We start from the raw sequence: 25,689 nt of genomic DNA, 5'->3' as shown, positions 1-25,689 counted from the left end.
ACGACCACCAATCTAATCGATGATAGCCCGTAGCTACCCCTTTCAATCAAAGAACGAGCACCAATCTAGCAAAGATAACCCCAGTCTCACCATACTATGCTAATAGTGAAAAAATAGACCCCGACTTCCTTCTTAACAAATTGAATCTCAATGGGAAAATTATTCGGTGTGTTTCACTTCACTTGGACTTTAATTAATTGGGTCTTGCTCCAAATCACAAATTAATGTGGCCCATTAATTTTTAGCCCAAGAAACTCATAAATATCGGCCTAATTTAATTAAAAATTAATTAAATGGCCCTCCAGCGTTAACCCAAGATTTGGTGCCAAAAACGGGTGTAAACAATGCCCCCCAATGCCTTGATTCTTTACTTTTAGGATCAATGCGTGTATAAAAAAGAAAATTGTTTTTGGCATCCAAACAGGCCTCGAATCCTGTTTTAGCATACCTTCTTTTGTTTGCCTTGCCTATGGACTTAGTAGGCATTAGGCATTTTTTATGTTCCCCTCAGGTCTTTGACAAATTTCTGAATTCAGACCTTGAAAAGTCTACCAGCTATCTTTTTGTTGGACATGCCTTTCAAAGGCCTCTCTTAGAGATAAAGGCCTCAATCTGCATTTTCCAAGGCCATTTAGAATGAATGGATAATGCTCATGCCTATCTCAGAGCTTAATCTCTATTGCCTTTTATCAGACCTATTTACACCAACAAAGGTTTGTGTTCATGTCTAATCGTAGAAAAATGATTGAACCATGAAAAAGCCTGGCAAGGACTGAACCTCATATTGGAAGGACTGAACCACCACTTTGAGTGCTCATAATAGTGATTCAATCCTTCGGGAAAGGTCTGAACTCTTGTTTGGATTGCTCATAATATTGGCTCAAGCATAGACAAAGAGCTCAAAGGGCCTTCGTACCTATAAAAAAAAGCCTACTTACACCAATAGAGTCCTATGTCCAAGCCTTGTTGTAGAGAAACCATAGAACCTTGAAAAGGCCTAGGAAGGACAAAATAGATTGAAGGCCTGAACCTCTGCTTTGAACTTTCAGGTATGCTTAATGAAATAAAAAAGCCTCCACCTCTGCAGAAAAGGCCTAATAAACTCTGATAAGGCCTACTCAAGGACTGATATGCCATGGCTAAACATTTTGAGGTGCTTGTTCGGCCTATGAAGGATTTTTCTTTGTTCCTAGCCCTTCTTGACACTACTTTGGCATTTTTGTGTAAGCCAAGTGAATAACACTCGCTTTTGATGTGCCCCACAAGTGAATAACACTCACTTTTAAGGCCTAAGGTTGGCCTACGCTTACAATGCCTTTTAACAGTTTGGACAATGCCAAAAAGGCCTTCATTAATAAGGGGAGGAGAGGGATCTCCGATTACAAATGACTTGTGATCAAGCCCTGGAGTGTTGTCGATTTCCTCCTCTTCATTCAATTCCTCCTGTTCTAGAATGGGTGCAACATACAATTCAACCCTGCCCATAGGGCTGATAGTAGGTCTGGATCCTTCCCGACTTACATCAATGATCTGCTTACTGCCCAAGAGTGAATCTGGATGTTGTAGGTCTCTAGACACTTGAGAAAGCTCTTGAGAGGAGAGAATGGGCTGATCTTGCCTCATAATAGGACTTTATATGTTTTGGCTTATCCCAGGTCTGAGATCTTGCTCCCTTTGCATTAAAACAGACCAATCTTTTAGCTCCTCTAAGTATGGAAATAGCTTACCATCCAAAAGTTTTGGAACACTCCTAAATGTTGGTTGTTGGGCTCAGATCTGAGACTGTTGTCTTGTTCATTTTGATGTTTATCATCTAGACCTTGCCGTTGTTTGGGAATCCTCAAAGGGCTGAATTGATATTTTCGCCCCCCGAGCGCAGGACTTTTAGAAGTTAAGGACTGAGAGAAGCCTGGAGGCCTGAAGTGCTTGCTAGAAACTTACTTAGAGGCATTCAGGCCAGAAGTTTGGCCTAAAGTGCTAAATTGTGATATCCATGGTGGAATAAAAGTTGACTCCATATCTTTGAGATTAGCCCTTAATTTTTCAATGGCCTTGTTGGAGTCCTCAAGGGCCTTGTTGGAGTCCTCAACGGCCTTAGTGGAGTTGATTACCCATTATTTAATCTTATGCAAAGATGCATGCAAAGGATCTATAAACTCCTGTGAGAGTTCTTCATCGAATGCAATGGTGCAGGACTGAGTGCTCATATTTTCTTGAACTTGACCCCCAAAGGTCTGAGTAGGAGGATCACAAGCCCACCATTTTGGAATTCATGCTGTTCGGGCAGAGCTGAATACATAATGCTTAAATAGCCACATGACTTGGCACTAAAGAGACGGTTTACCTCATTATGTAATTGGTGATCCTCATCTTCAAGCCTATCAACTTCATCTTCGAGCCTTCGAATTGCATCATTGTAGGAGTTTAGTGCGTCGAGTAACCCATCCTCCATATGATTGAGTCGAAGCCATGATTGAGTCGAAGCCACTCAATGTTGAGACGGTAGATTTCATCTTCAAGCTCGTCGACTTTATCATCGCGCCAACGAATTTCTTCATTAAGATGCCGAATTTCAACATCCAATTCAATGTATTAATTTGTAAGGACCAAATTCCGTAGCCTTAATTGTATTGGCAATTCCGTTCGATAAAACACATAATTTATATCGAGTTGTAATTTTATTATTTCTTATAAGCTAGTGAGTCTATATACGATTAGAGTGGAAGGAATCACTATTATTTGTAATCGAGAGTGAGCGTTTTAAATAAAATAAGAGGTCGACTATTGCAAGACGGATCGATGGATGGATCAACCCGAATATCAATCGGCACCTCCTTTTTTTCTTTGGGTAAATCAGCTTGAAATTGAAAAAGAGGCTAACCGAATATACAGCCTACAAGGGGCATACCCCAGGAGGAAAAGAAAGAAACAACAAAACAAAAGTAAAGAAAATTACCTACGCCAAGTGGCTACATGGGATAAATAACATGCGATGTTTCCAATCCATCTATTAAGAGGGAAGGAAAACATTGCCTTAATGAATGTCAAAGCCAGTGCTTGGACCCTAAGCATTACAAAAGTGGCATGGAAGTAACTGCAGTAACCAAAGTGACATGAAATGTCAACAGAACTGTACAGTTGCTCGACTAAAGAACCAGCAATAACAGAATTCAGCAGCCGGATACCACAGCTTAGACCATATCTGAGTAGCATATAACAGCAGCAACCAAACTAATTAATCAGATGCCATGGCTATACCATCTTAGCTTGAAACAGCCATAACAGAAAAGCAGCACAGCAACAGCAACAGAAGAATAGCAACAAATTGTGGACCTGGGCAAATTCACAACAACGGCACCTCGTGTTTGCACAAGATTGATCCTTTCTTCCTATGGTGGGGACCACAACCTTATAAAAGAAAAGGGTTGGCAAGGAAACGTGGGAGCCCTATACTACTGGCTCATATATATACGATGATAATAAAAAAGAAAGGTAGCGGCGGCAGAGGATATTGAAGCAACCGATTCTTTTGAGAGCCATTCCGAAGGAAGTTTTCCGTTGGGTTAATTGGAGGGCTTGTGGAATCAAGGCCGGTGACAATCAAGATCACTAGGTGCGGTGTACGTGTGACTCGACAGGTGATACTTAGAACGTTGTGAGGATTTACTTCGTTTGGATAGGTATATCTGTAACTGCACAATGTTTGTAGTGATTTGATTCATTCCCGTGGTTTTTACCCATTCTGGAGTTTTCCACGTATATCTCTGCATAGTGCGTTTGATTGCTTGCGTAGTTTTTGTTGGTAGTATAACTTGGTGATTCACATTCATACTGTTAGGGTTTTATTTTAGGATTGTTAGGGAACCCTGATTTTTCAATTGGTATCAAAGCGGGCTGCTCTTTCCGTTAGAATTTATTTTTCCAGAGCAGATCCATTATGAGTATGAACATGAATCACATGTCTAGAAATTTTCCTATACTTGATGGTGATAATTTCGATTATTGGAGATTATTCCATGCCCCTGGGGCATAGCCACGTGGTGCCCCGGGGCTTTCTGCACCACACATTTCAGTGTGGGCCACTGAAATATGTGGTGCAGAAAGCCCTGGGGGCACCACGTGGCTATGCCCTTGGGGCATAGTATAATTTTTCGAAATCTAGAATTAAGGCTATAATGAGTGTAGGGGTTCGATTTAGGAGGAGGGACCTTGGCCTGAACTAGTACTTCTCTTCCGCTGCTCTGTTCCTCCGCCGCTTGAACCTGCAACAAGTCACTAAGGCTGGAATAGCTTAGTGACCCTCCGACGATCAAGTTAGAAGTAAGGAGAGTTGCTTTTAGGTCTAGGGTTAGGGAAAGATGGCATACCTCTCAAAGATGAGTATCCCTTTGTATTTATAGACCTAGGTTAACTTGGGCTCCAAACTAGTGCGTGGAGGTCACGCTTAGGTAACCGCCTCGGGTGACGTCATAGATGACGCACCGGTTAAAACGGTTACGAAGCACATGGCCAGACTTGGCCCCTCTGATCCTTTCCGCCATGCGTCGCTCTTGGTCCCCTCCTGCTATGCAACATTCTTCTAAGAGGCTTTAACGGAATGCACACTTCGGTATTTATCCGAAGAGTGAACAGGAGACTCGATATCAACCGGGTAAACAGAAGGATATACACAGGCCCGTGTTAATATGAGGCCTCGGTTAATGGTGGTCCGGTTAGATTACCGAGACCATGACCGAAGCCTCCACAATGAGATCAGCCAGTGAAGAAATTTGGGACTCGTGTGTTGTGTGTTATACTTGACCCATGAAAATTATAGGCGATAAGTTGGTTCAAAAAACTCAGTCTGAGTTATTAGTCACAGAAAAACCTTTACTTCAAGCTAATAACCGTGCACTTGATATTTTATTTTCTACTGTTGATATAAATGAGCACAGGAAAATAGCTAATTGTGAAATTGCGAAAGAGACTTGGGATATTCTGGTTACTTACCATGAGGGGGCAGACATTATTAAGCAGTCTAAGTTGCAAAGGCTTACCATGGAGTTTGAGACCATCAGAATGCAGGAGGAAGAGACCTTCAATCAATTCTACTTCAAGCTCATCGCCATCGTCAATAGCTGGGAGAACTTGGGTGAGCCAATTCCTTCTTTTTGTATTATTAAGAAAATTTTGCGCTCCTTATCTCCTAGATTTAAAATTCAAGTTACTATGCTAGAGGGTAAGAAAAAAGTTAAAAGAAAAATCTGTTTAAGAAATAGTTGGGATTCTTCAAACTTATGAGGCTGATCTATTGCAATCTGAACCTGTTAAACCCAAAGTAGAACCTTCGGAGACTCCGATTGCTTTTAAAAGTACTTAAAAATATTAGAAAGGTTCATATAGTGATGTCGATCTTAAGGAGATGAAAGTATTTTTCAAATAATTTAAAAATAGTACGAAAAAGAAAAATGATAAAGGAAAAGGAGAATTTTTTGAAAAAAATAAAAAGGAAGGAAAAGAACCACCTGAGGGACCACAATGCTTCGAGTGCTATGGTTTTGGTCATTACGCCCAAGAATGTGCTTACAAAATGGGCAATTTGGGCGATTCAAGCTTGAGCGTCTGTTTCTGATTCGATCCCCATGGCTGATGGTACGATTTCGTTTGCAGAAGGGCTAGGATCCAAAGCCCTAGATTCTAATGAAATGCGAAGGCAACAGAAGAATGTTCACTCTTCTCCTTCCAATTCCACCCACAAACCGTTTGATCTCTGTCCCCCTAAGGATTCATCTACTAATCCATCTCTTTCAACCGACTTCAAGAGAACTAGTCCTCGGAAATTGCAGCAAGTTTTTGAAGAGGAATTACAGATGGAAGCTGAGGGTCAATAGCAGCTGTATTCGGGAAACCCTAGGTTTGAATACTCGTTGGATCTGGAGTTTCCACGTTTGAGCAAAGATGAAACCATGCAGGGTTCCTCCTTCTGTGAGTCTATTCCTACCACATCTTCGTTGGGGTTTGGGGCTCAAAGCCCTAAATCAAAAACAAACCCTAGCCCCTCTCGGAAGCTTCAACAAGCTTTGTTCGAGGAAGGCCTGATTCTGGAAGCAGGGGAGAGAGCTGTAGTCCAACTCCAATGTTAGCCTCACGAGGTATCTTCCTCTAATCTTAATCCAAAAACTCTTTTCAATGCTAGAGGCATTCCGTACCTAGAAGGTGATCCAAATATGGGCTACAGCTAAGCCGACCACTAAACCTAGACAACCACAAAATTTACCTCAGCAAGCTCCTACTAAACCCAGACTGAATCCAAATACACCTAAAGCCAACTGAAAAATTGGGCATCCTTATCCCAAAAAATCAGAGAGTCCATCAATGGACATGAAATTTGATTTTTTTCTTCATCTCTTTAAATGAAAAGAAGCCCAGGTCAAAATAGACATAGAGCTAACAGATGTTGGTAGATGAAACAGGTACCTAGTGGGCCATTTCCTCGATGGGAAAATGCCTTATCCTTTGGTTGTTTCCACTGCCCGATACCAGCGGAAAAACTTGTTTGTGGCTGTAAAGCCAGATGTTGCTGGTTGCTATCTATTCGAATTCAGAGATGAACAGCTAAACAACAAATATTGGATGGTGGTCCTTATTTCTTTTCACATAAATACTTAGTCCTTAAGGATTGGCATCGCATGATGAAACCAGTTAAAGAACAGCCCTCCCACATTCCAGCATGGGTTAAATTGCATAATTTAGCTCGAGTTATGGAACCAGGAGTGTCTAAGCAGGGTAGCTAGTACAATTGGTAAACCACTACATGTGGACCATGCCACAGCTAAAACCTCAAAGCAACCAAGCCTACTTCAAACTAAGTCAACCAGTGCTAGAATTTGCATTGAGATTAGTGCTAAACATGAGCTTCCTGAAGATGTGAGAATAACTGTAGGGGGGAAACTCAGTGGTAGTGCCTATTGAATATCAGGTGTTACCCCTTTTATGCAAACACTATTAAGTCTTTGGCCATGCTACTACCCCCAAACTCCAGTCAACCCACTCAAGAATGGACTTTAGCGGGTAATGGGAAAAATCCAACTGTCCTTCCTCAATCAGATTCCAACGGTACCTTAAACACTTCCAAGTCTGCCATTGTTTTTTTTTTTTGGGTAAATCAGCTTGAAAATAAAAAGAGGCTAATCGAATATACAGCCTACAAGGGGCATACCCCAAGAGGAAAACAAAATAAAACGACAAAAAACAAAAGAGAGTCTATACCAAATGGCTACATAGGACTAGAAGAAGATAGAACACCTGATTCCTAACCATCTAGTACAGGGATAAGAACAGACGACAAGAGATTACACTTGGTGCATCCTGACTAAATAGAAAAGATCCAACATAACTATATGAGTAACCAATTTACTTAACAGTAAAAACAACCAATAAAGGTGAACATTTCAAATGACAAACTAATCATCTGAATGGCACAAGAGGTGGAATGATCTTGGGAGCATTATGAACAGCAGCAACCAAACGGTTCAGCAACCTTAGGAACAAAACAGTCCAGTTCGGGAACAACACAAGACATTTCAGCAGCTAACTGCTGCTGTCATTATAGCAGGTAGCAGCAAAGAAGACACAGCCAGAAGTAGCACTAGCAACGACAATTCCGTACAAACACAAACAGCAGCAGTACCAGGAAAACAGCAGCAGCCGTAAGGAAACAGTAGCAGCAAGCATAAGGCATGGGTAAACATGAAGAACAGGCCTACCAGCAACGACACAGAATCTGCCTCTTGTGAGTGCAGAACCTGAATTGAACATACATGCAAGGATCCAATACAGCTCAAAAGGTTCAGAAAAGCAGCACCAGCAGTAGCATATCAGATTTAAAATATAGCAGTAGCAGTAGCTGATCAGCAGTAGCAGCCGTGGAACAACTGGCAGCAAAATGAAGAAATATAATACAGTTAGGGACAGCCCCCTAGAAAAGTATTAACATTCCTAGGGACAACCCCCCATGGATAGGTCAAAACAATTGATAAGTTACAAATGAAGTCAGCCAAGCACAAGCTGAACTAGCAAATAATGAAAGACCTAAGATGGAAGCCAAATCAGAGATGTAAGGCATGCAACTGATAGCAACAAAATGCAAATGTTCAGTCCAACAACTGACAGTAGCATAATGTTTAAACCACAGCTGTAACATATTGTAAAGAAGTAACAAAATCAGCCAACAATCACACAAATAGACAATGCCCTTGGTATGTATAAGGCTCACTTTCAACTCCCTCGGAATCTCACAACTCCAATCTCTTTTCCAATACCAAGAGCAGGGGTCCCCTTTCTCCCTCCACTATTTCTCTCATCATTCTCCCACTAATTATTATCTCCTCTCACAAGGAAGGTTGGGGCTCTAGCACACAGCTCACATGGATTTCACACAAATTAGTAAGGACACTCTTGATATATGAATTACCACTTCAGTCAACAAGGAATAAGATATGTACCTGAATACTTAGAAGTAATAGGAGGCTCAGATGTGAGAACCTGTAAATGAAGTTGCTTTGACTGACTTGGTCTGCTGGAACATGGATGACTCCAGCTCTCCAGAGAATGTGGCTGCTCTGATGATCAATTGGCTGTTCATTTTTGGCTCCAGCTCCCACTAGAAGTAGAGATGAAGCTGCCAATGAAGCTACCATTGGCAACCTATCTAGCAAACACAGATGCAAGATAGGATTTTGGAAAACAGATGCAACACAATATCAAGAAACAAGAGCAACTAAACTCACAATCACACATACACATTCGAATCCAGTCAACATATATGACTATTCCACAGTTATACCCCATTCTCTAATAAATCTAGTATCATGAGTCGTTGGGCAATTTGGGCAGTGACAGAAGTCTACCCTTAACCATGTTATAGATTTTATGAACCACTACTGCCCAGGTGCTAGTATTATTTTGAAACTTCCTCATGTTTCTCTCAATCCAAAGGTGATACACTGTAACAGTGAATATCAATCTGGTAACAACGTTCTTAAGGGATTTTCCCCTAAAAGAGGAGAAGTGTGTAATCCAGGCTGCCCATGACTGTGGGGACCATCTCTCATCAATTTTTTTCCAAAATCGCATTCCAAACTTGCGTAGAGAATACACAATTAAAGAACAAATGATCATGACTTTCAGTACCCTGGCAAAAGTTGCATTGAGAATTAGATTTAATCCCAAAAAGCACAAGTCTATCCTCAGTGGAAAGTCTACTCTGGATGGCAAGCCATGTAATGAAGCTGCACTTTGGGATATGGCTAGAAAACCAAACTGTTTTATGCCAAGTTACTTTGGGAAATGGTTTTCTCACTTTCTCCCATAGAGAGGCAATACTAAATTGTCCATTTGAGTTAAGAGACCATCTAATTTGGTCCCTTGTACCTCTCAATGGGGGATGCTGATGTCTGACTTCATTCAACTCCCAAGTTTGTGTGACTGGGAATGCCCAAGCAGATTTGAGAATGATTTTCTTGAACCAAACTTATTCAACAATGGGCCTAAAGGATGCCAATGATCATGCCACAGGGACACGAGATCCCCATTGCCAATAATATGAACCATGAAGGGATGAACTAAAGTTCTTAGATTAAGTAACTTTCTCCAAACCCAAGAAGGATCGCTTGGCATCTTGAAACTCCAAAAATTCCTCCCCCCTTTAAAAAATAGGATTTAACCCATTGACACCACATTTATTGTTCTCCCCCTGAAATCAAGAACCATATATGTTGGCAACTGCCTGCCATTGTTAGTCCCCAAGCAGAAGTGCTTGCTGTTTTTAAGGTAGAGTTAGAAAACGTACTTGTAGGAATTGTAAGTAGTTCTTATGAGTCACTGAGCCAGTATCAGAATGAGGTTCCTAATCAGCAGTTGCCTGCACTGGTTAGCTCTGACCAACAGGAAGGCGTTGTCCTAACTGTTAACAATAAACAAGAAGCACACATATTGTCTCAGCAATTGCTTACACCTATGTTTCACCCAGAAGGGGTGAATGACAGTGATGGGAACTTAAATCCCTCCGGTCAGCAGGTTACTCTAGTATCCAGATCAGCAGCTAAGAAAGCTACAAAATTAGCTGCAAAACTCAGAAGTCAAGAACCTCTGGATCCTGGTGCAATGTCAAATAGGGAACTACTGATGGGGGGCTCCTCCAAGGTTCGACAGATAGGGAGGCACAAGGGCTCTACAAAAAGCTCTTTCCATAAATCAAGGAAGTAACTCTCTTTATTTGTTGTGTTCATATTTAGTTATATCAGTTTTTTACCATCTACTTTCTCTTCTAGTGATTGTAAATTGTGGTTGTACTTAGTTTTACTTTATGGATTGCTCATCTATGAATTTTGGTTTTTGGAATTTGAGGGGTCTTAATGATCCTCTCAAACAAAGGGAGGCAAAAACTTAGGTTTTTAAGAATAAATTATCTTTAGTTGGACTCATTTAACATAAAGTCAAAGAACCCAAAGTTTCTAGAATTGTCAATAGACTCAATACTATGCTCTCTCATCAGAATTTTGTTAGCAATCACCCCAGCTCTACAATGAGGAGACTTTTGATCTGTTGGAACCCTTTGGTCTTCCAGGTTCAGGTTCTGTGCCAGTCCAGTCAGTATATCCATTGTAAGGTGATCACTTGTGATGGCCAATACTCTTTTGTTACCACATTTATTTATGGGGCTAATTGTTACCTAGAGAGACAACAGCTTTGGGCTTACTTACAGCAACTCTGTGTTGTTACCCCTTGGGTGGTATTAGGTGATTTCAATGCCATAAAATCCCCTACTGAAAAAGTTGGTGGGGATAGGACTTGGGTCCCATGGATGGAGGAGTTCAATTCTTGTCTCCATTCAACTGAATTAGTTGACCTCAGATACTCTGGTTGTCACTACACTTGGTCTAATAAACAACTGGGAGATGCCCACATTAGCACTAAGATTGATAGGGTCTTACTCAATGAAAGTTGGATCAAAGATTTCTATTGGTCCAGTGCTCATTTTCTCAACCCTAGAGTATCTGATCACTCCCCTGCTGTTGTGTATTTGATAGCAGCTACTACTCCTAGGAAAAGGCCTTTTAGGTTCTTTAATTTCTTGGCTGAGCACCCTAAATTCATAGAATCTGTCCAGCAGGTTTGGAGGAAGGTAATATCGGGTAATCCAATGTACTGTGTCTGTGACAAACTGAAACACTTACAGGAGAGCCTAAAACAATTGAACACTAATGAGTTCAGTGATTTGTCAGCAAGGGTGGCCTCTCTTAAACAACAAGTGGAAGCCATCCAAAGGGAGCTTGGTTCTCACCCCAATGATCCCTCTGAGCAGGCCATTGAAAGAGAACTGTGTAAACAGTACCTTATTCTGGCTAGGGCGGAAGAAAGTTTTGCTAAGCAAAAGTCAAGAATTCAGTGGTTAAAGTTGGGGGATCAATGTACTTCCTTTTTCTTCAAAACTATTAGTAATTCCAGGAATGGGAACAGAATTTCTAGCTTGGTTCTGGAGGATGGCTCTGTCACACAGGACATTGAGTTGGTGAAGCAAACCTTCATCAACTACTACACTAATTTGTTAGGTACCAAACATCTGATCGATTATTCTAGATCCTCTAGAGTAGACCAACTTATTGCTAAGAGGCTCTCATTTTCTCAAAGTTTGGATATGGTGATTGAGGTAACAGATAAAGAGATCAAGGATACTTTCTGGTCCCTTAATCCTCAAAAAGCACCTGGTCTAGATGGCTACAATGTAGCCTTCTTCCAAAAGGCATGGCCCATGATTGGCCATGACGTGACCTCAGCTGTTAAACTCTTCTTTAGATCTGGTCAACTTTTGAAGAAGGCTAATGCTACCTCAGTAGCTTTGGTGCCTAAAATCCCCAATCCCTCAAAGGTGGAGGATTACATACCAATCTCATGTTGCAATGTAGTATATAAGTATATTGCTAAAATCCTAGCCAATAAAATCAAACCTATCTTAGCATATCTCATTGATCCTGCCCAATCTGGCTTTGCACAGGGTAGGAGGATTGCTGATAACATATTCCTTACTCAGGCATTAATGAGGGGTTACCACAAACACTCCCCATCCCCTAGATGTGCCATGAAGGTGGACATCATGAAGGCTTATGACAATGTCAGATGGGATTTCCTCTGGGATGTTCTAGCCTCCATGAATTTCCATCCTAAAATGGTCCAATGGTTGAAAGCTTGTGTTTCCACAACAAATTACTCCTTGTGCTTCAATGGGGAAGCAATAAGATACATTCCTAGACAGAAAGGTTTAAGACAAGGTAATCCCTTGTCTTCATACTTATTTGTGATCGTAATGGAGGTCTTGACCTGTATTCTTAAGGAGAAGTCTATTCTCCCTGATTTTAGTTTCCGTTGGAAATGTGGCTCCACCAAACTTGTCAACCTATGCTTTGCAGATGTTCTTATGATCTTTTGCAAAGGTGAAGTAAGCTCTATTAATCACATTAAACAATCCTTGACTGAGTTTGAGGCCTTGTCTGGCCTCTCTCCAAGCCCTACAAAGAGTGACATCTTCTTCTCTGGTGTCAACCCTACCATCAAATCATCCATTCTCAATATTTTGGGTTTTCAGGAAGGGTCTTTACCTGTTAGGTACTTGGGGGTACCTCTTCTATCCACCAAGCTCAAACACACAGACTGTAAAGGCATGGTGGATAGGATTGTAGCCAAAACCAAATCATGGACCCATAGGTACTTGTCTTATGCTGGAAGGATACAATTGATAAAGTCAATACTTTTCTCAATGCAAACTTATTGGTCATCTCACTTTATTATCCCTAAGAAGGTAATTAAGGAGATTGAATCAATCCTTAAGAGCCTTTTTCTGGTCTGGTCCTGATCTTAAGAGGACTGGTGCCAAAGTCTCATGGGAACACCTTTGCTCCCCTTTCAAGGAAGGTGGTTTGGGTTTTAAATCTATGGAGATCTGGAATAAGGCAGCTGTGGCCAAACACATTTGGTTCCTTGTCTCTTGGGGGGAACAATCTATGTGGTACCAATGGGTCAAGTCTTACTTACTTAAGAGTAAGAGTTTTTGGAGTGTTAAGACTCCAAGTGATCCCTCCTGGGTTTGGAGGAAACTCCTTAATCTTAGACCACTCATCCAGTCTCACATAAAGTACAAAATTGGAGATGGCCAATTAACTTCTTTATGGTTTGACAATTAGCATCCCCCTGGACCCCTTCTGCCTAGGTTTGGACCTAGAATTATATATGATTCAGGACTTCCCAAGGATGTCACTGTGCAAACTATTATTAGGAACAACCAGTGGGCTTTCCCAATGACTCAATCTCCTGATCTTTAGGCTGTCCCCATTAATAATGCCATTGGGGATAGGTGTTCTTGGACTCTCAATACTTCTGAAAAGTTTACCATTTCCTCTCTTTGGGATCAGTTGAGAACACACTTTCCTACTATCACTTGGCATAAAGTGGTATGGTTTTCAGGACACATCCCTAGGTGCAGTGTGATCTCTTGGATGGCCATTTTGAATAAGTTATCTACTGAGGATAGATTAGTCATGTTTTGCATGAAATCTACCTCTATTCATAGTCTGTGTATGGGTGTAGAATCACATAATCATCTATTCTTTGACTGCCCTATGGCTACTCGGATTAGGGGAATCTTGTCCCCTAAGACCCCTCATATGGTAGGAATGGCTACTTGGCCTCAGTGGGTAAGTAAATTATCCACTTTAAAGGGTAAATCTTTGGCAACCTTTATTGCTAAGTTAGTATTCACAGTTTATGTGCACCAATTGTGGTTTGAGAGGAATCATACGAAGTTTCAGAATCTTAGTTGCCCTCCTGGAGTGGTTGCTAACAAAATCTCAATGAAGTTAGAAGCAGGTTGTTGTCCCTTTCCTTCAAGAGGCCTTCTCATTTACTTTCTATGTGGAACATTCATGTTTGATTTGAATATACTTGTTAGATTGAGGGGCACTATTCTCATATGCTTATCTGCAGGTCATAGTTCAAGGGGAGTGCTTTCAAAGCTTCCCCTAGCTACATTAATCCCCCATGATCAGGAGAGCAGGATTCAAACATGGTTTAGCAAGAGCTAGCAATAGTTGCTGGCTGCATCACTCAATTATTGTACAGAAACATCTCAGCTGCCAAAACTTTTAATCAGTCAAAGAGAGCAAGTGCATACATGGTGGGTATAACAAACATTCAACAAGGCCATGGTTCCACGGAAGTTAGCTTCAAAGCTTCCCCTTGACCCTATAAACTGTCACTTACGTCTGCTATTACTTCTATTTACACAGGTAGTTATCTTATCCTCTGGTGGTATTCTCTACTAGATAATGAGGGATCACTTGTTTTAAGAGTATAGTTGAAAGGATTTACTACAATCTGTGTTTCCCTATGAGAGTGTGATTGGACCTCATCTAATCTTTGAGAGTGGAGGTAATAATTAGTGGGGGCATTATGAGAGGCTTAGTAGAGGGAGTAGGGAGGATCCTTATCCCTTAGTTTCAGAAAAAAAGTAGAGATGGAGGAGTGAGTTTTTCGAGGGAGTTGATGGTCAGGACCACATATACCTAGGAAATCAGTTCTTGTTTTGTTGTGTCCGCTAACATTACATTGTGGACATATCATATGTATCCAACACATTTGATTGATGTTTGGTCGTAGTTGCTCAGTATAGCTCAATTGTGTTGGTTTTCAAGTGTTGAGCAAGTACCCTCTTGTGCTTAAGATTTAAGTTGTATATGTTAAGTATGCACCCTCTTTTCCTATTTGAGCTGGTACCCTCTTTTCCTGTGTGTACAACAAGGGTTTAACACAGAGTACCATTGGTGCTTTGTTGGTTTATCTAATCATCCATTGAAAGTGCTGACTGTATAGATGGCAGTCTCTATGTTGTATAAGGTATTAAGTTGTATATGCTAAGCAGTTGTAAACTTGGGCTTGTCCCATTGTTTATGCCTACCCTTGGGGGGTTGTCCATTGGGTTGTTTAAGCCTTCCTAGGGGGTATGTCCCTAGTTATCTTTTGATTTCCTTACTGCTGCTAGTTACTGCTACTGGTCTATTAGGTGGTGGCCTATTTTTGACTGCTCATGTGGTGTACCAGAAACTACTGAGCAGATCCTTGGCAAATGATGCTTGCTATTGATTCTACTATTGCTTGTCTGCTGCTATGATATCATGCCATCGGTGTCTGACTTTCATTCTCCTTGCTAGTCTGCCAGCTATTGTCCAGTAGTGGTAGCCTGTTATTGTGGACTGTAACTGACTGCTATGGTTTTCTGTAGCAGTTGCTGCCCATCAACTTTCCTTCGTTGATGCTTACTGCTGCTGATTGCATCTACTGTTATTGTCAAGTTGTTCATTGCTGCTGATTGCATAAACTGCTGCTGTCAAGTTTTTTTCTGCTGCTGTTCTGCAGCTGTTTTGATGCTGTTGTGCTTTTCATCTGACTGCTACCTGTTGCTGAGGTTGCTGTTGTTGCTATGGCTGTTCTTCTGCAATTGGGTTGGATGATTGGCATAAAACCTATACTTCTGTCAAGCATATATTTGCTTAAACCTAACTGTGCAAATCCTCATCTTTTGGCATGTGTTTCTGTTTCATCTCTTAGAAGGAATGGAAACATGTGGATTCCATTTCATTGTAGCCTTTTCATCTTAGCCTTTGGCTTAGATCACTATAGCCACTTGGCTTTGTTCATTTTCTCAATCTTTGCTTTTCATTTTTTTTCCTCCTGGGGTATGCCCCTTATAGGCTGTACATTCGTTTAGCCTCCTTTTCTATTTCAAGCTATTTTACCCAAAAAAAAAATGAAAAAGAAGGCTCTCATCACTAAAACATGGGATCATAGCGATTCCGATGAATCGAATGAAGAACAGGGGGCTGACGAAAAAGATAAAGAAAACTTTTTGGCTTTTGAAGCAACTTTAAATTCACATGGTCATTCCAAATCGAGTGGTTCTGAAACAGATGAAAGCGATGCAGATAGTTGTGATGATATAGATGAGGTTAGAGAGAAGTACAACAAACTCCATGTTTTTAGTAAAAAACTGATAGAGGCGAGTGAAAAACTTCCTGGTAGATTAAGAAGTTAGAGAATACTTTAAATGAATACACTCAAGAGAGTGATAAGAGAAAGAAAGAAATTGAGCTCCTTCTTGAGAAAAACAAAGCTTTGACTGCTAGAGACAAATCTAAGGATAAATCAGAGGATGACACACAGACAGGGAGAAAGGTGTTAGATCATATTATGTCCATCCAATGGCGACCTAGCGATTGTTCAGGGCTTGGTTATCATGGTCTTCAACTCCATCGATAGGGAGAAACGAAACTAAACGTCAAGGTAAGAAGACTAATGCGAATGACATGCAGAACATGATTAATTCTCCTGCGACAAAGAAGCAAATGCCAACAGAGGTAAGCAGACATCCCAAGCGCAAGGAGGTAAAACCTAAGATTATTAATACTGATAAGTACACGTTTTTACTCTTGTTAAATTTGTTCCTACTTGTCATTATTGTGGTATGTCTGGCCATATGAGACCGCATTGTAGGAAGATGCATGAGTCATACACTTCACATGCACATGTAGCTCGTCCTTATGGTCATAATTATTTTGTGCCCACTTGTCATCACTGTGGAATTAGAGGCCATATTCGTCCATACTGCTTTGCCCTTTATGGCTACCATAGGACTCCTCCCCACTACGATAACATGGATAGTCATAGGGAATATTTTCAAGGGTCTAAACGTAGGATGCCTTTGCATGCTAATTTTACAAAGGTAAATTCAAAGCCCATGACCAATAAAAAGACTCATATTGGAAAGGCCAAAACGAGATAGATTTGGGTTTGTAAAATTGATTTGGTTTTTTTTTTTTGGGGTAAATTAGCTTGAAATTAAAAAAAGGTTAACCGAATGTACAGCCTACAAAGGGCATACCCTAGGAGGAAAAGAAAAGCAAAAAAAGAAGATTGAAAAGAGTGCGATAACCCATGCACAACCCGCATAGAGAGTAGGATATAGTAAGTAAAATGACAAAAGAGCGTGTGTATTGGTATCATACCCCATTGCACTATCCATCTAAGCAGAAGGATAGTACAACGGGGTATGATAAGTAATGATACGAGAAGCAATAACATGAAAGCGAACTACCACCTGGCACATCCCGCCAAGTTAGGAAATAAAATAAATAGTCACAGTCAGAAATGACCAAATGATAACCATCACTGAGCACCTACAACAACTAGCAAATCGACGACAAGGAAGGCTGAACAGCTACTACAGAGAAACAAGGCACCAAGAAGAGATTCGAACCAGAGATGACGGTATCCGATAGGGCATCCGACAGGGGGCCCCACCCTGCACACCATGCCTATTCCATTCGGCCTAATACTCCCTCATCCAATCCTAAGGCTCGCCAGAAAACAACCCGCTCTCAGCCAAATACCAATGACCACAGACTTCAAAGATGGGATAAGCTATCCAAGATACTAAAACTCCAACCAAACCCAGAGTAACAAGCATAGAACCCACTTCCAAAGAACAACTACTACAGAGGGACTAGGTACTGAGAAGAGGCTCGAACTAGAGATGACGGCATCCGATAAGGTTACCCTCCCAAGTACCCTACACATCACGCCCATTCCTTCCAGACTACTACACCCTTAACCTATTCCCCTGGGCTCGCTATAAACTAAAAGAGGGACAGATCAAGTACCAAAATAGCGCATAACCACCGAACCACTCGATCTGCAAGCAAAACTAAGCTCCTCTTTCAATCAGTGCATGACCACCAATCTAATCAAAGACAACCAGCGGAGTTATCCCTTTCAATCAGAGCACGACCACCAATCTAAACGAGGACAGCCCGCAAGCTAGCTCTTTCAATCTGAGCACAACCACCAACCTAGTCGAAGATAACCCCAGTCTCACTACACTACGCTAAAGAACTAGGCTAGTGAAACAAAGAATCAAAGAATTAGTGGAGCTCCACAACAAGTTGCATAGCAATTGAGCCCCAAATTGCGCAATATGTGCTCAGTAACTAAACTGGGCAAGAAATTGGGTAGTATATGCCCAGTAACTATACTGGTCGAGATTCACAGTGTCGAACTACACTACATCAGATAATGATGTGCAGCACCTGAATTGAAATCCCAAATACTAACAGTCCACTGACCCAAAAGTCCAGCAACAAACCCAGCATTTGGCATTAAATAAGCAACTATAAAGATCCATATTGAACAAAGAAATCAATCTTGTTCTTGAAAACAGGAAACAAGGTTGGGGTATACCTTTACGCACGCCACCGACGGCCTTGTCAACTGTGATTCCAGCACAATCCCGGATGAACCAGTCTACCCACACAGACAAAAGGGTACAGATTGTGCATAGATTTTTTTTGAAGCCCACCACGGGTCTCACACAAATTATCCAAACCGTTCATTAAATGTGAAACACTTTTTCATGGGTCCTGTGAAAAATCAACTCAATCTGATACATATAAGTTCTCTACCTTATTATTTAACTTTTCATTGAGATTTTGAGAAAATGAAAAGTTAAATAATTGAATCGAGCGCCTATAAGTATCGTATTAAGCTGATTTTTCTTAAAAAACTTTGAAAAAGTGTTTTACATTCAATGAACGACTTGAATTATTTGTGTGGACCCGTGATGGGCCCCACAAAAAATTTTGAACACAATCTGTGCATGTAATATCTGTGCAGACAGATTTTCTGATTCCGGTTTACCCCACCATGGGTTTCTGAAAATTCCAGCGAGCTGGACTCCACTGGTGTAATTCGGGTCGGCCCGAATAGAAGGAACACCACCATAGCCGTGGCTGGCTGTTGATGATGCCCAGCTCTGCGCTTAGTTCTCTCGTACTGATGTTGGGTAACCTCGAACACAAAGCTCCAATGACCGAAGATCCATCTCGAAGCACTCCCTTGATTTACAGATGAAGTCCTGCTCAACCCATCCAGCTGGGCGTCAGGGCTCGAGTAGATCTAGATTGCGACTTGGTGATTACCTGCCCGACCGAGGGACGGTCCCTAAACCTGAACCCATGAACGCCGAAGCATCCCTACGCTCACTGCTTCCTCCGGTCGTCGGACCGTGAACCAGTACTCCGGTCGTCGGACCTTGTACCAGTACATTCCGTAGCTGACTGGAACCATTTCCATTGACGCTTCACCGATGTTAAAAAAATTGATCCATGGAATGGATTGAAAACTGATGAACCGACTCAGATGAGAGCCGATTACAGTTAGGGTTAAGAAATGGTGGCCAAGTCGCACCAGACTTTCCGCTTACCCTGCGTCGCCACCGGTTCCCTGGGTTGTTTGTTGGTGGGTAACGAAACCCAGGTGTTGGAGATGCAAAGCTGGAAGACGAAGCTCCGGTGGTGATGGAGCTGGTACCAGATCTGTACGAAGAGGTTCCCACAAAGATCGGCCATGCTCCAGCTTGATTAGAGTGATTACTCCAGGTTGAAAAAATTGGATGTAGCTTCGTTGATTTCCGCTCACCTGGTGTGGATATCAGTCCACCGATGGGTAATTAACTGCTGGATATCAAAACCCAGAGCTTGAATATTGTGTATTGTTCAAATGATGATCCGATTAGAGCTTGAATATTACCTCTAAATCAGATTGAAGGATAGAGATTTGCTGGGAGTGCATTCTCTCTCTAGAGTGTAGAGAGAGAAGCTCTCAACCCAGCTTTTAAATTGATTGATTTGGTTTTTGAAGCTGATGACGACCTTGACTCTTTTGACCCTCTATATGAATATAGTTCATCCATAGAGGTTGACCTTGCCTTTTGAGACTAGATCGTGGTTTCATAACTTAAGTTTAAACCTAATTGTTTTTGCATATCTATTCACCTAGAGTTAAGGAGTTTCATATATTTTTTTTATAGTTTTATTTTGGGTAATGTTCATTGGGTTATTAAAAAAAAAAAAAATTGGGTGTTGTGTGGAATGAGCATGAAGTGTTTGATGTGTAGTTGAATATCATTAGATTTTATGAACATGTTTATTCATAATTTTATTGCACTTCTTTCGTGGTATTCTCACTGCAAGTATGTTTGAATGTTAATAAATCATGAGTATTCGACATTCTGTACACTTATCCATGGCTTTTGGTCAATTTCTCGGTTGTGGACCGCCATTCTCATATGCTTATTTATATCTTGTGTCTAAATAAGCATATTTATATCTTGTGTCTTTCCAGAACCGTGACCAACTTTGTTTGGTTTCTGTTGATAGAGCCCTCGTTTATTCTAAAAAAAAGGAAAAGAAAAAATATATATATATTGGATTTTGCTTATCCGGGCATTCATTGAGTAATCGAACAATTGAGGTGAGGTATTCTCCCTCTGAGTGTTCGCGTCAAAAAATTGATAGACCTTGTGAAGGCACCCGTGTTGGACCATTTGCTTAATTAGTAATCGGGCATTGGGTATAAGGTATTCTTACTCTCAATATTCGCGTCAAACTACAGTGGGGTAAAAGTAAAAGTACGATTGATTTTCTATTGATTAATTATTAAACAACTGCATGTTGTTGAGGGGGAGTTTATGATTAATTATCTGTGACCTGTATGTTGAACCTAGATCGTGTATCTTGTCGAGGGGGAATCATTAGATAAACCTAAGCACTTGAGCATCTTGGCCCTGTTTTGAGTTACTAAATTTTTTGGTCATGAATGCACACACATACACACACACACTTTCCTCTCATGTCGATGATCATGGTGTATTGCATTCCTTCAGTCTTGCATGATGTTATATCATTAAGTGATGCCTTAAAATTTGAATGTCTTTTTCATCTCATCTCATGATATAATACTTGCAATAAAACTATCTCATATTCGTATCTTCAGATTTCTCATTCTTTTTTAGCATTTAATTTAATTTTGTTTTATTGAGTTTTCCGTATTTGTTAGTTCTTTGCTGCAATTGAATTTAGTCATCATGCTATTTATGCTAGTACTCATGCTTCGCTTAAATTTCTTATTTGACCGCTTCTATTGATCCGTCATTGTTTGATTCTCTTATATTCGCAATTATTGTTTTATTATTAATTTTATTCGCCTTTGTCACTTCATGTCAAAAAGGGGGAGAATGATGAAAGGGAAAGTAGGTTGCTTATTATTCTAATATGTTTGGATGTTGATTTTTGTTTGCAGCTTCTCTACAACTTGATCTCAATTCGTTAGATTTTCATTATAATGTGTTTTGTCATGGAAGTGCCAAATGGGGAGATTGTAAGGACCAAATTCCGTAGTCTTAATTGTATTGGCAATTTCGTTTGACAACACATATTTTTTTATCAACTTGTAATTTTATTATTTCTTATAAGCTAGTGAGTCTGTATAAGATTAAAATAAAAAAAATCACTATTATTTGTAATCGAGAGTGAACGTTTTGGATAAAATAAAAGGTATTGCAAAGACGGATCGATGGGTGCATCAACCCGAATATCAATTGGCACCTCCTGTTCGCAAAAGATTGATCATTTCTTCCTATGGTGGGGACCACAACCTTATAAAAGCAAAGGTTTGGCAAGGAAACATGGGAGCCCTATACTACTAACTCATATATATACGATGATAATATAAAAGAAAGGTAGCGGCGGCAGAGGATCGGATATCGAAGCAATTGGTTCTTTTGAGAGCCATTTCGAAGGCAGTTTTTTCGTTAGGTTAATTAATTGGAGGGCTTGTGAACTCAAGACTGTTGGCGATCAAGATTACTGAGTGCGGTGTACTTATGACTCGACAGGTGATATTTAAAACGTTGCGAGGATTTACTTTGTTTGAATAAGTATATCTGAGCACAATGTTTATAGTGATTTGATTCATTCCCGTAGTTTTTATCCCATTCTGGGATTTTCCACGTATATCTCTACATAGTGCGTTTGATTACTTGCGTAGTTTTTGCTGGTAGTATAACTTGGTGATTCGTATTCATACTGTTAGGGTTTTTCTTAGGATTGTTAAAAAACCCTGATTTTTCAGAATTGACATGCAAATGAATCAACGTGATACCCCTTGAAACGATTGGGGTCCCATCGGGCATGCCAAAAGATGTTTTCCACTTTTTCGCCACATAGGCGTGTGCGGTATGAGTGCGGGCTTGCTAAGACTTGTCAGCGTCCAACGTATGAAAGGCGTGAGCGCCATGATTAACTTCGTATGTAATGCATTGCGTGTGACTCAAAGGGTGAGGCCACAATGAGTTTCGTGGTTTGCCACAATGAAGTGGATTTTGAATTTTCCAATCATGTGAGAAAAAGAACAAATGTAAAAAAAACTTTATTATGTCGGAATAATAAAGTTGGCGTATAACAAAAAGAAAAAAATCCGAATTACTTGATGAAGTAATTAGATTGAGACAACTAGAAAAATAAAGATAAAACAAACTTTGGTGAAAGTTTGAGTTTGATAAGAGCTGAATTTTGTGGTGTTGAACCCTTTTTTCTTTGAGACAACTAGAAAAGTGTAGATAAAACAAGCTTTGGTGAAAGTTTGAGTTTGATAAATGCTAGACTTTGCCGTGATGGAATCCTTTTTTCTTTTTGAATTCTCATATTTATAGGCTGAATGACAGTTCTCGGGCCTCCCGTATCTGATGCCGGCTGCCCATGATCTAAAATAACGGGCCCGCTTTGTATCAAAGAAGAGTCATCGGCTTTGCAATCAAAGGCTCACTCGCAAAGCGTGGGACAAGAGTCTGATAGCAAGCCTTCAATAAACTTCCACCGCAACACCAAAATGCCAAGTGTCCATAACCGTTCCCACGTTCAAATGAAATGGCAACCTGCTTCCGATATTGATGGAAAACTACACCTTTACGGCATCACATTCTTCCACGTAATAATAGTGAAAAAAAAGTAGAAAATTAGTCTTAGATTCATTATCATAAGCCCACAAATTTATCTATTAATTTTGTAAGGTCTCAAATTCATTTTAGGATACCCTAGAGTAGGGTAGAGTATCTTAGAGTTTAGACATTTTCATAAGATTTTAGGGTGCACTTTTTTATTATAGAATAAGGTACCCTAGGGTAGGGTAGGTTATCTTAGTGTAGAGTACCCTAGAGTTTAGGCACTTTTATAGAATTTTAGGGTGCACTTTTCTATTATAGGATTTTAGTGATTTAGGCATTTTCATAAGGTTTAGGGTTTTAGGCACTTTCATACGATACCTTAGAGTTTAAATTGTGTGGACTTGTGGTTTTACAAAACTATTACATGGACTTATGGACTTATGAAATGTCTATAGTGGACCTATCACTAAATCTCCCAAAAAAATAGGAAAATTATTCAGTGTGTTTCACTTCACTTGGACTTTAATTAATTAGACCTTGCTCCAAATCACAAATTAATGTGACCTATTAATTTTTAGCCAGAGAAACTCATAAATATTAGCCCAATTTAATTAAAAGTTAATTAAATGACCCTCTAGTGCTGGTTCAAAATTTGATGCCAAAAACGGATGTAAAATCTTTCGGAAAATTCCGTGAAGAAGTTTTTATTTCAACCCTTACAGTTCATTCCCAGAATTTAATTTCATATAGCAAATCCAAACAAATGCGGAATCCAATAAGTGCTCCACAAGTTATTTACAAGTATATAACTTCAATAGCTTTCCCACGGCATCGTTTTGCATCAACCTTTTATATTTGCTTGTATTATACTCCGTATAACGTGCCTTGAGGGACAAATAAGTCTAACCCTTCACACAAAGCCAAGCTAGCAGCTTTTCAAATTTCCCAAAAGCCCAAGCCATCCCTCTCTTAATCCCCCAAATCTCTCCAAAGTATCAAATACTATCCCACATATTCCCCACCTTTACAAAATCCCCTCAAACACTAATTACCATTATAACTGCTCCCACCCTCCAACTGCCGCAACCACCTTCCTCCGCCCATGGACTCCTTCGCCTCCACCTCGTCCCCGCCAGACCACCCACCTGACTCCCCGTTTGAGGTGACCCAAGTCACCCAACCGGTGGTGGACCGGATACTCAGGGCACTCGGCCACCCCCTCCGCCTCCTCCACCGGTCGGAATCCGACTTCTTCGTGATGGGCGCCACGGGAAACGTCTACACCGTGACCTTGTCCACCACCCCCTCTTGCTCCTGCCCCGACCGTACGACCCCGTGCAAGCACATACTCTTCGTGTTCATCCGCGTCTTGGGCCTCCCTCTCGACGACGCGTGTCTCAGACGACGGACCCTCCGCCCGTGCCAGCTCAACCGCCTGCTCACCACCCCCACGACTGCCGAAACCCTAGCTGGTGACGGCGTTCGCGAGGTGTTTCACCGGTTGTACTTCCAGCGAGCAAGAGAGGTGGCGGTGAGGAGAGAGGAAGTGGAGAGAGAAGAAGGAGCGACGTGTCCGGTATGTCTGGACGAGATGGGTAGGGGGGAGAAGGTGGTGGCGTGCGGGACGTGCCGGAATCCAATCCACGAGGAGTGTTTGTTGAGGTGGAAGAGGACTACGAGGAGGAGGACGGCGTCGTGTGTGATCTGCAGGGCAAGGTGGAGGAATATTGCAAATCAGGAGACTTATTTGAACCTCTCGGCTTATGTTAGCAGCGACGATGACATGGCTGACCAAGGAAGAAATAGTAGTAGTCTTTGTGGTGGTTGAGTTGTAAGTTATGGGATAGTTCATTTGTAAAAACACATGCATAATAAGATGTAGAATTTCAGATTTGAGAAGACATCGATTAGGGTTCAACAATTTTCTTTTAAATGAAGGTAGCTAGGAAGTGTGTTAAGCTGTATAATTTCATCTATTTTTCTCTTCTCGTATGCGTGAGTGGGAGATCGATATACCAGCTTTCATTCTTTTGCTTAGACGTCATTCTAAAAGGGGTATTTATAGATCAAAAAGGGCCGAAGGGTACTGATGCATGAATTGATGCCGGCCGCATGCCTGGCTGCAATAATCCTCCAGCGATCCAAGAGGTCAAAGGCTACTTTATTTTGGATTATGCCAATTCGTGAGTATAATTATGCTTCCCTTACTTAGCGGCGGCTCTAGGGTTTTAGTTCAGCGGTGACAAAAACATAAAGAATTTTTTTGAATACAAAGCTCTATATAAAATAATTTTTTTATTATGATTGAAAATGAATTGTGCTTAATTTATTTTGTTTTGTTAAGTTATATTACCTACATACTCACAAATTTAAGTGAATTTTTTTTTCTTTTAATTTGACTACTCATGAACAATCAAATGCCAACAATATAAAAAAGTAAAAAAGAAATATCAAATTATATGTTAAAAAAATACAAAATTTAGTACATTTTTCGAGTTTAGGGGATTCGGTTGAACCCTCTAAACTCCATGGACAACCGCCCCTATATGGTGGCCTGTTGGTAGGGCAGACCCACTGGTGCCCCACCCAATTTTTTTTTTTTTTTGCAATAAGCTTCAATTAGGAAGATACATAGCTGGCTTGGTTGGTTGAGACTTTGGAGTAATTCTAACTTCGAGATTGAGAGCTAGGGTTTGTGTGTAGTATAGTAGGAATTTATGCATAGATTCAAAGTATTTTTATGGTTGAAAATCCGTATGTAATTCGAAGGTCGATCTAGAGCCTCTATTTATACGAGAAAAGTGATAATGCTCAGGGATTATCCCTTA

At 40.7% G+C, this 25,689-nt stretch overlaps 1 protein-coding gene across 1 annotated transcript; it reads left to right on the top strand.

Moving 5' to 3' along the window:
• Positions 1-23,826: 23,826 nt before the first annotated feature.
• Positions 23,827-24,851, top strand: LOC131333113 (uncharacterized). The gene has a single exon (XM_058367458.1). It carries the CDS (start codon positions 23,964-23,966, stop codon positions 24,687-24,689), a length of 726 nt encoding a protein of 241 aa, XP_058223441.1. The 5' UTR covers positions 23,827-23,963; the 3' UTR covers positions 24,690-24,851.
• Positions 24,852-25,689: the final 838 nt, after the last annotated feature.

This window comes from Rhododendron vialii, chromosome 7a (genome assembly GCF_030253575.1).
Source record: "Rhododendron vialii isolate Sample 1 chromosome 7a, ASM3025357v1".
NCBI lineage: Eukaryota > Viridiplantae > Streptophyta > Magnoliopsida > Ericales > Ericaceae > Rhododendron > Rhododendron vialii.
This window is presented reverse-complemented; position numbering and strand designations above follow the sequence as displayed.

Bases quoted from the DNA above. Each gene is read 5' to 3' on its own strand.
- LOC131333113 (XM_058367458.1), top strand. From the start codon at position 23,964: ATGGACTCCTTCGCCTCCACCTCGTCCCCGCCAGACCACCCACCTGAC.